Source organism: Amblyomma americanum, chromosome 1 (assembly GCF_052857255.1).
Source record: "Amblyomma americanum isolate KBUSLIRL-KWMA chromosome 1, ASM5285725v1, whole genome shotgun sequence".
NCBI classification, from domain to species: domain Eukaryota; kingdom Metazoa; phylum Arthropoda; class Arachnida; order Ixodida; family Ixodidae; genus Amblyomma; species Amblyomma americanum.
Window position 1 is genome coordinate 200,276,793 of NC_135497.1, and position 15,557 is coordinate 200,292,349.

General features: G+C 42.4%; 1 protein-coding gene across 5 annotated transcripts in view; it reads left to right on the forward strand.

The window, feature by feature from the left end:
* Positions 1 to 15,557, forward strand: part of raskol (Ras GTPase-activating protein raskol) — a 103,573-nt gene that overhangs the window by 14,258 nt on the left and 73,758 nt on the right. For 2 of the 5 annotated variants that reach the window (XM_077648259.1, XM_077648260.1), the window contains exon 1: positions 15,056 to 15,230. The exons of 2 other annotated variants lie outside the window; for them this stretch is intronic. In XM_077648259.1, the coding sequence (XP_077504385.1) occupies positions 15,197 to 15,230 (34 nt within the window). In that variant the 5' untranslated portion in view covers positions 15,056 to 15,196. Of the gene's footprint in view, positions 1 to 4,182; positions 4,243 to 15,055; positions 15,231 to 15,557 lie in introns of those variants that run through there. One more of the 5 variants, XM_077648261.1, reaches the window with a different exon arrangement.

The window sequence follows — 15,557 nt, forward strand, 5'->3', positions numbered from 1 at the left end:
ATGAAGTTTGGCCACTACAGTGGCAGAAATTTAGTTCTGTAGATCAAATTATTTAGCCAAGATTCAGTTGATACGACCAAATTAGGTTCATGTTCCGGAAAACACTTTAAAGGCATTTTATTTATAATACTGCAGTATAATATTGCATCCATTGAATTTGATAATAGCTAAGCTATCAGGAACAATCTCCAGCTTCTTACGGCATGCTCTAGTAGTCATTACACCATTCTCACATCACTGTGACATCATCCAAGTAATACTTTTGGCCATCCATGAAAGGGATTCGTTGACAATCTGTATTAGCATTCCACTTAGCTTATCATTTTTCACACTTCCCTGCAAACACTTTCTGCGATATGATACTTATTTCAAAAAGTCATTACTTTTAAATGTTCTGCTTCTATGAAGCTTGCATAAAGCATATTTGATTCTTTTCCTTAGAATCATGTATCCAAAACATTACTGGTTAGTTATGCTTTCTTCGAAGATAATGGATCCTTTCCAGCTTGTCTGGCAACGCCTGTCACGGAGTAAAGCTTTTTTTAAGGTTTCTAGCAAAACATCTTGCATTTTGTATTTTTTCTTCTGATCGACCATACACAATGATTTTGTGGTGTTGGGGGGTTCTTTAAATGTCATCCCTGTTCAAAGGGACTTTCTTTCTTTATTAGTCAGTCACAACCTTCTGCATTTTAAAGTTTTTTAAAATGCGGTTGTTATCTTATTAAATGATCTTGAAATTTCTTGATTGTGTTTCTACTTTTCTGTACTTCTTCTTGTGTTACTTAGTATTCTAATAGTGCTTAATATCCCTGAGTGCTTATGCAGGCGTTCCATATTTGAAAGATTTGATAACATTTTTCTCCAGGGTTGGAGGAGTTCTTTATTCACCTTAGCATTTCCACCTGTAGCAAGCTTGTGAGAAATACATCAAAGCACTGAATTATTAGTATAAAAATTTTGTCATTCCAACGCTCAGCTACACACATTGGGCAGATTTGCTCGTCAGACAAACCTATAAGGCAACATTCTTACGTTCAGATTGGCCATACTGCAGTGCATTCAGTAGCTCAGTGCAAAATTTTTATTCTAATTAAGTTCAAGATGGCCATACCTATAAAACAAAATTAAAGTAGTCTCTCATCACTCTGGTTTCAGTGCTGACATTTGTTTAGTTTATTGCTGCAAGGGCTTTCTTGAGCTGCTGCTGGCCAGAAGTGGGATTCCTGCCTGCTATGGCTGTGTCTTCATGAAATGGCCATAGCCACCTTTTCAAGAGGTGTCTACAGTCATGGAGTGTCATAGTGCTTTCTAAATGGTCTTTTTGAGCATGTTGAAGGACATGAGGCAGTTGGAATTTATCCAAGCCCACTGATAGGATTTTGCACATGCAGTAATCCCTCATTATAACGAAGTCAGCGGGATGGCGAAAAAATTCGTTATAAGCGGTAATTTGATGTAAACAACCACCCGAGAAAATCTAAAGCAGTCGAGCTTCAATTGCACCGCAACGGCGAGGAAGTCAAAATTACAATGTATTCAGTGAAGCAAAACTTTATTCAGGTGCAAAAAAGGCAGTGAGCTTTGGCTGTTTCAAGTTGTTACCAGGCGCGTGCAACCCCTGCTCTAATCTGACCAAGCATTGCACGAGGCCGCGGTCGCCGTGCCCATGCATTCAACCTTCGGGGTATTTCGAATCACGAAGGCAGTGGCCGCTTTTATGGGGGTATTTCGGGGCATTTCAAAGGCAGTGGCCGCTTTCATGTGGGGGGTGGTGTCATGGAAATGCCGTGGCTCGAGTCTGAGGTTGTGTTTGTTGTGCTGAAAAAACGATTAGCCGCTCATTGTAGGTACGCAGCGCGATCGTGAAAACTGAACGGTTTTGCAATAATGGCTTCGCATGATTACTGGGCAGTTTTTTTTCCCGATGCGTACAGCTGTGAAGTTTGCAATTGAGTTTTTTGGCACACCGTTGTCGACGACACTATGCTAATTCTACGGTTCAAGTGTCAGTGTTCGCGCAGCATCGCGTCCGCGCCATTGACAGATGTCTAGGAACAAAATTCAATGACCCTACCACGCATTTAGACCGTTTGTCTAGTCGGACAGCGCGAATCAAGCATGACCGGCTGGAGAAAATCGCCGGGGAAACACCGTGGTTGCGTTTACCCGCCATGTTGACAGGCTGACTCGCTGCTGGCGATGCTCGGATTTTTCATGTTTTCGGCAAGTTATCGATCTATTTGCACCATCAAAAGTGCAACAAAGCTAGGGGTGGTGTTTTATTGCGATGCAGAGTGATTATGACGAGTGGCAAGCAGATTTCTAGACCGGCTTTGCCAAAGTCGTCTTCTCGATTTGTTAACGTAGCTCCTCGTGTCGAACGCGGCAAAGGGCATGCGACCAGCAGTCGCTTGCAACCAGGCAGCAGCTCGCCAACACCGTTGTTCTCACTTGCAAGCGCGACGTGCGGGTCGCCTTCTCATTTGAAGCAAAAACTCTCGGGAATGACGTTTTTGCGCGCTTTTGAGGGTTTCGTCTGCTTTGGCCGATGTGAAACGATGTGGCTGTTGTGCCTTAGCGACGACTACGACAGCCAGGCAGCAGCTAAGTTCGTTGCCGAAAGCTCACCTCGCTCGCTACTCGCAAGCGTGAATGGGCTCATAATCAGAGGAACACTTCTTTTGTGCTTTGGCACATTTCAGCGCCAGAAATGTTCTTTAGAGCCGTAAAATTTTGCTCACCGAGCGCACGCCATGGAATGCTACGTCACAAATCTGCCCGCGGTCTTTTGGCCACTCTTCAGCATCCAAGAGACCGCGGTTTTCTGGCATCGCAAAGCGTCACGAAAATTTTCGTTTGAATTCTATCACGGGGGACAGCTGTGACGCGGTTGCGACCGGTTTGGGCACGCTTCCGTTTGCATCCGCTGTAAACAGCTGGGGCACTCGCTTACTCGTTACTAGGCAGATCATCGGTCGTAGGTTTGGTACTTTTGTGGCTTGTTCTGTGCCTGCCTGAGACTAATTCGTCAGCTGTATTAATTTGACACTGAATGCGCAAAATGGTCGCTGCCGCGGCGGCGATGCCTCCGCTCACCGCTTCGCTCTAAGCGGGTCAAGCTCTTCATGCGCTTCGAGCAATGCAACCTAAAATGCATGCATTTGGGTCGGGACCGGAAGTAATTTCGAATAAAACGATATTTCGAGTAAGGCAATTTCGTTATAACGAGGGATTACTATATCTAACAGTTTTGCTGTGGGGTCTAAAGCATTGTTGATTATTTGGTTTTAAATAAGAAAATATGATACGATGATATAAATGTGTGGGCATTATATTGTCAAGCTAATGAAGCACTACTCAGATGTGACAGTTGACTACAAATAAAATAAAATTGTGTCGTACGCAGATGGGGAATTCAGACCATTATACATTTTGTCATTTCTTGAAACCATCATAGCTGACATGCTTTCGTATTATTTTTCTATTTTACAATGTATTGGGCATTATTTTTTTTTTTTTTCATCTTTGAACTGTGGTTGTAATTACAAAACAGTCTACCTGCTACAGTGAGTGCTACTTAGGCTTTATTGTTAATTCATTGTGCAATGCACACATGTTAATGAAATGTAGTGTGTTGAAACCTCCTTTGCCATGAGGCGATAATTAAGTTAGGGGCAGTGATCTATGTTTCAGAAATTGTTCATATGGTTTCATTGGTTTCATTAATTTTTCATGGACCAAAAAAATCAGAAAGTTGAATGCTTATTTTTTGCATTATCACACTTTACTATGCATATTTTATTTTATGTTAATGGGAAGTCTTGATATAATGTCTCGTTCATGTACGATTCATGCAGTGGGTTCTTTTATGGGTCAACTTTTGTCTACCACTGTTGACAATGCTCTGATTTTCAGTAGCATAAGCAGTTGAAGTAAGGGCAGTCACAGCAGGAAGGAATATGAAAGACACCACACCTGTTGTATCATCCTTATTTGCATTACTTTTACACTGTTTCAACAGAAACCACCATTTAGACCAAAATTTTTTCTCGTCTCCAACTGTCATCCATTAATCCTGATGATCTATATAGGCAAAGGCCTCGGAGCTGGTGCAGCCTTTATATGTCTGCAGCTATTTAGACTATACCGTCTGAGCATAGCAACCACCTTCAATTACAGAGCTCTATGCCACTGTGGCGCATCTCAAAGGCTTTCGCCACATCATGCGCTGTCAGCGGAGTAAGTTCCTTCATTTATTTTCTGTATGATTATCACTTAGCAGTTGCACATGTGTATTGGCAGTACCCAAAATACCTGGCTAAAAGGATTTTTTGCTGTTACATGATTTTCAACAACTCCTTATCCCAACTTCACTTGCAGGGCAGCCTTTTGTGTTTTATGTAGACTGCAGGAAAAACAGTAAAGGTTCATGATGGAATCATTATTATTGAATGAAATGGTATAATATAGCATAATAAACTGCAGATCTTGTTACATTCACTAACATTCACTTCAGTTAATTTATTTTTTCAGACATACGTAAATGCCAGGATTTGGTTCCTGGGCCAAAAGCTGCTTGTGTACAGTTTGGCTATGCCTAGCTGCAGTAACAGTAGCAGTTATAGTCTCCCGTAAAAATCTCTGGGCTTCAGCTCTAACTAATAGTCAGTAAACAAATACAAGCCATCTCATGTAACTTGCAATGCAACTCGATACATGGATTTTTTTCCCGGGTGTGAAAATAAGCCCATCTGGTAAGGCAAGGATGGCCTGGCAGTTTGAGAGAGAACATGTGGGAAGGTGTGGCGAGATGATGATGGTTTTTGTCATGTTATCAGGGGGACCACGTGCTTTTCATTATTATTAGGGCTAAACCAAGTTCTTAGTATGCATAGTGGAATTGGTATTTCGAAGTAGGTATTTATAGAAAAAGAAAATCAAGGTAGAATTTTTAAAGTGCATGATCAAGCGCATGATCACACAAAATTTTAGTGCATACTTCTCTTATCTTGAAGCTCAATTTTTCTCAACAGTTTCTTCCATTTTTACGGCTTAAGATAATGAGGTTTACCTAGCAGTGAGCCTGGCTAGCTACTCCAGGTGACAACCATGAAGTGCGATGCAAAAACACATGCATATGAGTGCAAACATAATTGTAATTAAGAGCATAACCAAATCTAGAGTTACAAGTTTGAATAATATTGTTTGAGTTGTCTGCAAGTTTAAGTTTCAGTGGTGCACTATCTGTTGATTCATCTTGAAGGAAGGGAATTTGTCTTGAAAAATAGGAGTATAAGGTGTGGAAATTGTGCTTGCGACCCACAGCAGTAATACTGTGAATGATACTGGGAGTGATACTGGGAACATGAAAGGCATTTTTAGTGTTTTCAATATGACATGTTAGTAATGAACTGAGTAATCTTTATTTTTCTAATTAGCCCTTTAATGTGCTTTGTACAGTCGTCCACAGACCTGTCTAGAGTGCTGGACCTCCGTGTCTCTCTGCAGTGAGCAGAATGATGTCTGGCGGCAGTGGCTTTTTCGAGATAGCACAACTTTGAGTATCGTTTGAGCATCAGACACGCGCTATCTCGAACCAGACGCTGCCGCTAGACATCACTGCACGCTGTGGAGCGCAGACAGCACGAAGTTCCAGCGCTCTAGACAGGTCTGTGGATGACTGTACACAACGGTGTACATTGCAAACTCGCAGCCTTTTCTGTAAGTGTGCTCTAGCTAGCACTAATTCCTTCTTTGAGGCAAAATTAGTATCCTTCACCTTGCAAATAGGGTCAGTGCACTAGCACTTAAGACCATGTTCATCGAAAAGGCCGTTTATCGTTCTGGTCCACCAGTTGACAGGTGTTTGCCACCTGCCATGGTGGGCAGGTTGTAATGTATCTACTGTGCTTCATCCATGTCATGCTAACACACACAATGCACAGAATGCACTTGATGTATTACTTTAACCAGATAGCAGTATAATGATAAGCAATACAAAACCACAATAAATAATGCAAAACAATGGCCACGCAGTGCTAGCGTACCTAATTTATATTTGACCTAACTATACAAATCGACCTTTCATTTTTAAATTTTATTTTGGACTTGGGTTTTTGGATGTCAGAAAAGTTGAATGCCATGATTGCGCAAGCAAGCCAGAGTGCTGCACAAGCAAGGAAATGAAGCACTGCATTGAAAGTACAGGCAAAGTGAGCGCATCTATTTTTTCAGTGCTTCTCTGGATTCATTCATGAACCTAAGGCAGTTGTTACATGTCTTGCAAGGTATCAGCTCGAAAGTAATACATTAACTCATCGGTGTCGAGCGTTTTACTTAATGTACTTTTTTATCACTGCAGCTGTTTTACTTAATGTACTTTTTTATTACTGCAGCTGACTCCTTGCAAAAAATAATCCTGGCAATGTGATTGAAATTCAGCAATCCCTCTTATAGCACATTCACACTGGTTCTTCTGAAAAATATTGATTTATATATATATATATATATATATTTATTTGCTGAGGATACATATAGTGCCAATGCCAAGAAGGCATTATTGTAGAAGTAAGTTGCCTACTAAAATGTGTGCATCAGTGGCACTGGAGAAAAAATGCAGCACCAGCAGCAGCGGTGGCGGCGCCAACAACAACTTCAACAACAACTAACAGCTACTTTGAAAACACGCAGCTTTTGTAGTACTATACAATACAATAGTGCTGTTGAGTAGTTCTGTAGTTTGTATTGCACATCCATACTTTATCTGTGTAGCCTTGAATATGACTAGGAATTGGATTTTTCAGTTTTTATTTTTTGAAAATTCAGCGGACGTTTTTCGGTATTTATTTCAGAATTCAATTTTAGTCTTTTTTTTTCGTTTACTTAAGGTGGGGACAAAGACCCCCCCACCTAAGGAAACGAAAATACCTTGTGCCGTGGAGCTCTTTGGCCACAGATGTCCTTGCGCCATAAAAATTCACTATCATCATCAGTTTTTTTTTTTCCACGAATATTATTTTCTATGCAAGACGATTCTTTTTTTTTTTTTCGGTGAAATATATGATGTTCTTGTGCCGTCAGAAATGACATAGAGTTAATCTTTTCCTTTTTTGTTTTCAACAAGTGGCTCATGTAGCAGTAATCAACATGCAAATGGTCGTAATAAGAGCTATCCTTGCAGAATAGAGTTGTAAAGTCATCACAAAAATTATGGCAAAAACATGAGTAGAGATGTAGTTCTGAAAGCTTTGCTGTAACGTTCTTATTGCATTCAGTGTTGAACGAAAGAAGTGTGTGTGCATCATATGATTCGCGTGCTTATGGCAGCAATGGAGCTGCCATTTAACCATTAGCGAAGAAAGAACATGATATTTTCGTTCAGTTTATGCATGGTTCCGTATTGATGGCTGCTTGTTACAGTTCCAAAAGGTTCAGTGTCCTTACATTCTGTGAAAGAACATACTTTCACCAAGCGATGGCCCCAAGCCAGTGATAAGTCTGAGCAGACGATGCTATGCTAGCTGACCACACTCACTTAGCTAGGAGGTGGAGCCTTCCTATCTTCAAGGGTTTATATGAGTTCGCAGATTAATGCCTAAAAACTCATCACCACAGTACTAAATTACAAAGATACCATTATTATCCCATATTCCTAGTTCCAGCATTTTTTAATTTTCTCTAATTGTGACATGCCTGCCAGAAACACTGACCTTTTCCCTTAAAACCGCATTAAAAAAAATGAATTTGACGTACTTTTATCGCTATTTTTTGGTTTAAACTCAAAAGTCCGACCCATCATTATGACACACCAGAGCTTTTCGTCCTTTACCAAAGTGCAGTGTTCTTGATCTGTTCCCATTACTGAAGGCAGCCAAAATGAACACAAGCATTGAAAGTTCGTTAGCAGTGTGCTGTGCCCAAATGTCTGACCAGTTATTCTTGTGGGTGAAAATTCAGACCTTTAGAGTGCCGCTCCTAGGTGCCCGTTCCTGCATTGAGCGTCGCCGTTGGCCTCGGTGAATGAGCGCATCAGAGGATAAAAGAGCAAACGCAGAGCGCAGCAGAGAAGGAAAGACGGCAGTAGCAAAGCGAGTGCAAGGAGGAGAGTGGAGAAGGAGGGAACGACGGCAGCATGAAGAGTAGAGAAGAGTAGCATGCGCCGTTGTCTGCTTGCCTATGACGTCACGGATAAGGTATGCATTGCTCACCAGAGATGGCATCATTGTGAGACGGTTGGCGACTATGGAGCTTGCGCCGAGTCCGCCGGCTCTCTCAAACTACAGTGGTAGCAAAGAAAGCATGAGGAGGAAAGCAGAGAAGGGGGGAACGGCAGCAGTGTAAAGAGTTGAGAAGAGTAGCGGGCTGGTCGTTCGTCCCGAAGCAAGGCTCGTCGATGTTGGAACACTCTACGCGCTGCCCAAGTCGAAACCCAGAGCCACTGCCATTCTGCACTGTGTGTTCCTTACACGGTCACCTACAGCTCGAATAGCGCAGCAGCTGTGCTGAAAAATCACATTACTGAGAAGCATCTCATCATCTCATTAGCTTGACTATGCCCACTTCAGGGCAAAGGCCTCTCCTATGTCTCCCCAATTAACCCTGTCCTTTGCCAGCTGCAGCCTCCGTATCCCCACAAACCTTTTAATCTCATCCACCCTCCTAAATTCCTGCTACGTATTCCTTCTCTTGGAAGCCATTCCGTTACCCTTAAGGACCAGCGGTTATCTTGCCTTCACATTACATGCCCTGCCCAAGCCCATTTCTTCCTCTTTATTTCGACTAAGATGTCATTAACCCGCGTTTGTTCCTTCACCAACTCCGCCCGCTTCTGGTCTCTTAACCTTACGCTTATCATTTTGCTTTCCATAGCTCGGTGCGTTGTCCTTAACTTAAGCTGAACCCTTTTCATTAGCCTCCACCTTTCTTCTCTATAGGTGAGTACCAGTAAGTTACAACTGTTGTATACTTTGTATCTTACCAGTACTCACTTATGGGGCAGAAACGTTGGCAAATTTTTTTACACGTTAAAAACAGAAATAGCCAGGTAGTTTAAACGAACATTAGCAGCACTCACTTACCATTATAATTGCTTCAGTTGTCAAAATTCTTGTAAACCATTTGATGTCTGATGTGCCAGGAACTTAGTATTCCAGTTGCCATTTTTTCTGGTCTTTTCTGAGGTATTCTTGTGCGATTGCTGCAGCAGCATTCTAGTGGATGCAAAGCAGATGAGTTATATTATTTTTAAGTAGTGTTAATTTTAGTCTACCCTATCTTATTGCGAGTGTTGTATGATACTGAACTATGCGGTCAGATTTGTGATTACTATTGTGCATATGGCCCCTTGTTGTAATTTTGTAATAATGATTGACTGGAGGGTCATAAAGTTATGTACCACTCAGTGATGGTGGTGTAATGCAACTAAACGAACTTCCCAAGTCAATTTTGCTGCATATTACATAAAAAAAATCTGTTGCCAGATTTATTCATAACTGGATACATCAATAAATGCATTTTTGTGATTGTTGCTTTTCTAGGCTTTATGCGCCTTTCAAGTACTTGGCATCAGCCAGCAGTGATTGCTGGTTATGACAACTGTGCAATGGAGACACAGTTCATTTATCAGTTCAAAGTGTTCCCAGTGACCAAATTTACTGCAATCCTTATGTGACATAGAATAGTGCCCACACATTTCCTTAAAGGAGTATAGGCACCAAATTTCGGTTGCATGTTTTCTTTTTTGTAGTGATGTACAAGACATTACTATACATGGATCACCACGTTGTATTTGCCTGCGACTGCTAAATAATTTTTAATCGATTTTCATCTCTTACCTGTTTCAGTTTCGATTTAATAGCTGAGCAATTGCAGTGAGATCAAAGTTCGGTATAGGTCACGTGAACCATGAAGAAAATTGCGATATACAGTAAGACCTCGTTGATACGTTCCCGGTTCATACGATTTCCCGGTTCGTACAATAAAAAAAATCGCGGAAATTAAAAGCATCCCATAGAGTTACACTACACTATTTCTCTCGGTTAATACGTTCCCGGATAACACAAATTCCCAGCTACTGCGTTTAAAATTTTCACATATTGTGGTCGTGTAATACGTTTATGGACCAACCGTACATGTGCAAACATATAAGTCGGTCGAACGTGAGGGCAGCCGAGGTGAAGAGCTGAAATTCAGCGGCAATGCATAGACGCGAGGCGGCGAAGCACCACCAATAACAATATAAAAGTAGTAGTAGTAGTAAGTGTTTATTGATAAAAAATATAATAAAAAGGAAAGTTAAAAGATTTTTGCTCACCCCGGCATCTGCCATCACTGTATCGGCAGCATCTGCCATCACTGTATCGGCGGCACCTGAGCTGGGGCAGCGGAAATAAGGGATAGAAGGCAGTATGAAGAAGAGAAATGAAAGAGGTGAGGGGACAGCAAGAAAGGACATAGGGAGTGGTCGTATATACACTATTTACAAAGAGTCAAAATAAAGTTGTCCAGGTTGTGCGCGTGTACAGTCAATGAGAAAAATAAAATAAAACAAAAACACACGCGCACAACACTTTGCACACAACAGCTGGGGTGGTGGGGCACCCAGCTGTTAAACGTCCTAGGTAGTGCACGGGGAGTGTTCGGTCACAGCGCATCACTACCTGGCGCAGAACAGACGGGACGTCAAGCCCGTCTGTTCGAGAAATGCACAGAGGCTCACATAGTTCGCTCACGGGTGCGCGCACTGCCCTGCGGCCACAATAGTGTCTTGACCGAGTCTGGGAGTATGCCCAGCGCTCTGTAGGCCGCGAGCATTCCAATATAAAAACGGCGCACATTCAAGACAACCGTTTTTGCGGGGACGCGACATGAAGAGGAGAAACACTGAGGTTTCTTCGCGGTGCATAAGGGCAAAGAGGCGAAGCATCCACGAACTACAGCGATGCACTTATGTACGAGCGGGCTGGGTCTCAGGAAAGCAGCTTAAAAAGCAGGAACGCTGCGACAATCTGCCGCCGTAGTGGCTTCCCCGCATTACTTATATGCAAAGGGGCGAAGCATCCCAAAAAAAAAAAAGAAGCGACGAGGAAGAGGGTTTGGTTGGTTTCGTTATTGCCGTCGACGGACCGGATGTGTTACGAAGTTCGTTCTGAGCTTATGACAGCGCGAAAGCGGGCTGAATTATGCGAGCACTAGAAAAGATTCTGTTCAGATCTTGTGGTAAGAAACACTAATCGACATTTTTATGAAGTGAAATTATCAATAAATGTTTTTGCACCTCATTCAAAAGCTATATTTCTCAAAATTAGGCGGTTTTGATCGTACGTTTTTCCGCAATTTTTAAAGAAAACATATCAACGAGGTTTGACTGCTATCGCTGCTTTATTGTTTTTACTCACCACAACACTAAAGCCAGCCTGTCTCAAGAGCTGGAATACGAGTGAAGAAGTAGCGATTACATTACATTTTTTCTCATGTTTCACGTGTGCTGTATGGAACTTTGATGTCATAGCCATCACTGCTGTTGCAACCGAAACCGAGACAGGTGAAAGAAAAAGTTTGGTTATAAATTTTGTTGTGGTCACAGGCAAATATCACGTGGTGATCCATGTATAGTGATCTCTTACGCATGATTACAAAGAAGAAAACATGCAACTCCTTTAAAAGCTCTTAATTTTTTTTTTTAATTTGAAAGCATCATTTTCAGGGCCTTAAGGCTTTCCGGTTTGTAGGATTGCTTGAAAACCCTTGAACTGCTGGCAGTTTTTGTGGATAACTGTTTGGAGAAATAGCACTATAGTAGGGTACAACTTAAAAAAACAGCAGTTCTTAACACTGGGGCACAGTCCGTGGCGTACTGTATTACCCCGCTGGCTAATCGCAATAATAAACGAAATCAACTTTTTAATGTTTGACTTTATTAAACAAGCCAGTTGTCAAAATTCTATAGGTTATAATTTTTTCTTGTGATTAGCTTTTTTTAGATAAGAAATGTTTTAACAACAGACTACTTTTTTTGTAGTGGAGGAATTCTGTGTGGCAGTCATGAATGTGGGTGGAGCTTCACTGCAGGCTTGAGTTGTTTCCTACTATAGTCTTACTTTTCACATATTTCAGAGGTTTCAGTTCCTGTACTTTTGATGGAATATTTCACTTTTTCTTTTTCTGAGCTGATTTAGTGTATGGGGGTTAAGTTGGAGGCATTCTAGTTCGAATGTATTCCCTCTCACAATTCCCACTTCACCTGCATTATTGTAGGATACAACTTACAAAAACAGCAGTTGTTAACACTGGGCCACGATCCGTGGCATACTGTATTACTCCGCTAGCCAGTCACAAAAGTAAACGAAATCAGCTGTTTAATGTTTGACTTTATTGAACGAGCCAGGTATCAAAATTCTAGAGCTTGCAGCTTTTTTCTCGTGATTAGCTTCTTGTATAGATGACGAGAGAAGTGTTTAACAACAGACTACTTTTATGTCGTGGAGGAATTCTGTGCGCCGGTCCTAAATGTGGGTGGAGCTTCACTGCAGACTTGAGTTGTATCCGAATATAGTGTTCATTGTTCATTGCTGTCAATAGCAGACTGACTGGTATGTGACAGCGGTTATTTTCAGCATCATTTTCTGCTTACTTACTTATTATTCCTACCAACCACATAGCTCTGCCTCCTTCATTGAAAGTACAAGTCCTAATGGGCATGTTCAGGGTTTGATGTGTATTACACACGAAGGTTATGGTTTATAGGAGTTTAACGTCCCAAAGCGACTCAGACTATGAGGGACACTGTAGTGAAGGGCTGTGGAAATTTAGACCACCTGGGGTTCTTCAACGTGCACTGACATCGTACAGTACACGGGCCTCTAGAATTTCTCCTCCATCTAAATTTGACCGCCGTGGCCAGAATTGAACCAGCATCTTTCAAGTCAGCAGCCAAGTGCCATAACCACTAAGCCACTGCAGCAGATATATTATGCACAAAGGTATGGGGGAGCAGGGAGGATGAAAATACTTCTTAGGTGCACACTACGACATTCAGTTTGCTTTGGGGGGTCTTTCTTGAGCAAATTTCTATTGACATAGTGAGATGGTTTCTGTATTATTTTTTGTATTAACCCTTTTCCTTCCGCGGTCAGTCTGTAATGGCACAGCACGGCCTGGGTTACTGGAAAGTATTAGCAATAACTTGTACTGAAAAGGTCGCATACAAGAAATATTTATTTTTTTCAGCTCTCATGACAATTGCAAACTTAGGACAAGTCAAATTGGTCTTGTTTGTGAAAAATCTTGAAGCAGTCAAGTGTGTGAATTGTGATGTGGCACATGTCGCACTCCTTACAGCTTTCGCAGCTTTTTTTTTCAGCTTTGGACACTAAAATTTGTGTCATGCTTTCGCTATGTCATCATTCAGAGGAATTTGGTGACCAAAATGGTGCCACTGAAAGGCCTCTAGACTTACTTAGGATGGAGCTACAGCTAGTTTTCTGTGTTCCTCTTTCGGTGGAACAGAGCCACGTGAACGACCATTTTGACGAGGCAAAATTCTCTCGTGATGTAGCACATTCTTTTTCAGTCGCTCTTGGTAGAATATGTTGCTGATGTAAACAGCCAATTACATGACATTGACGAATGTCCGCTTGCACGCATTTGGATCTCAAAGCTGGGGCTCAGGCTACATCTGAAGTGTCAGGCTCAGAGTCCGAGTAATAATCTTCACCAAGCTTGTAGATCAAGTCATATTGCTTTCAAAGTCACCCTAAAATTTTAGTGTATATGCAGACTGCATCCCCCGCGCTGCCAAAAAGCAGGTGCGCATAAATTTCACTGCACCAGAAACTTAAGTCTTCCTGCAATTCTATGCTTGTGTTCAAAAGAAGCAGCGAGAAAATAATATTTTTCCTGCAATGTATCTTCGAAACTAGTGAGGAACTACTGTCATCTGGAGTGAAAACTACTATCCAAAAATTAATGGCCAAGCATGTGGCACCATTTGTTCATGCATATTTAAGTGAATATTTTAAAGCGAAGACAGCGAATTGCCCTCTTTGGAAGCAATTGGGTTAAGGGCCGCAAAGTGAACTAGTAGAAATATGAACAAAGCTGGCTTATTTGCTTCTCTGCACAGCTATGACAAATTTCTGTTTGAAGCATTTCTGCGAATTCTACTTTTTCTTCGCTCTTACAGCCTGTTACAGCTTGGCATGCTTTTGTGACCGGATAGTCACGTTAAAGCATGTCTTGAAAACGTCGTTGTGCGCCTCGAGCATTTAAAAGCCATGCACTCATTGAATGCTAGCACCGAGTTCTACTTTATGAATGCCTCGTCTAGACAGACATAGCTTGCAGTAGTGTGTGTTCTGGCATTTCACTGTTGATTCACTGCCTTATTGCGTTATATCAGCATATTAAGCTGAAATATGTGACGCATTTGCACTATATATTTGCTAGGCTGTACCGTATTCCATAAAGTTTGTGCACACGGACATGCAGAGGCACATTTGCGAGAAAAATCATGATTAATTAGTTCTGTTAGTCCTAGTCTTCACTTCACAGCCGTCTTCCTGTTGTGTCAATAATAAACGGAGCGGCTTCGCGTTGGCAGTTAGTAATCCTACGTTCTACTGGGAGTGGCTCGTCCTGTTAGCTGTGTCTGAACGAGTCTTGCTAGTGTTGTCAAATTAACGTCTAATGCCTTCTGATGCCCTCCTACATACTTCATGTGACGTGCATTTATTGTATTAGACACAACGAAAATTTGTGTCACATTGGCGCCGGCGCTTCGTCTGTAATCGCCTCAATTCTTTCGTCGTGCATTCGGTGCGAGCCAGTGTGTCGAGACCTTTATTTCGCTTGCGCCGGCATCGTTATCATGTCCTGTATCACGCCTTCTTTCGGCCAACCGATAACGTTGAGAAGTCGAAACGGGCGGCCGCATTCGCACCTGCCGCTAAACTTCTCCGTGGAGGAAATAAGAAACCAAGAGAAGCGGACAAAAAGTTGCGAAACAAAAAGTAGGGCAGGCAACCAGCGCACACCCTTCCCATGCCCCTTCCTCTCTCCTCTCCCGCAAAAATGGCGGCGTCTAGCTTTGGAAAGTAGATGGAGGTCGCCCGGACCGTCTCGTCGGCAGCCGCAGCTGGTTTTCGCTCTAGGGCATTGGGAGTGTAAACGGGATCCTCGAATAACCACCCTGTTGATGGCGCTCGACTGCCTCGCCTCTCCTGAACAAGGTGAAAGCATAACCTAGGGCGGTTTTGTCAGAGGCGTAGCCGCTCACTTCCGCTCGTCGTCTGCCAACGCTCTCGCGTTGCATCTGACGGTTCGCCCCCGCACGCGGACAAAAACAACGCTCTCCTCTCTAGTGTTGTGACATCTAGCTAATTGCAAATTAGCGAGCGGGTGAGAACAGACCTATTGTTGGTGACGTTGTGTTACATGGGCAATCGCCGGATAACACGCGCGACTGTTCGCTGGTGTTTGTGTTTTTGTTTTCCTTCGCGGCGATCGCGGGCACGATGAGATTGCGCGACAAAGCCAACGAAGCGCGCTCGCTCGCT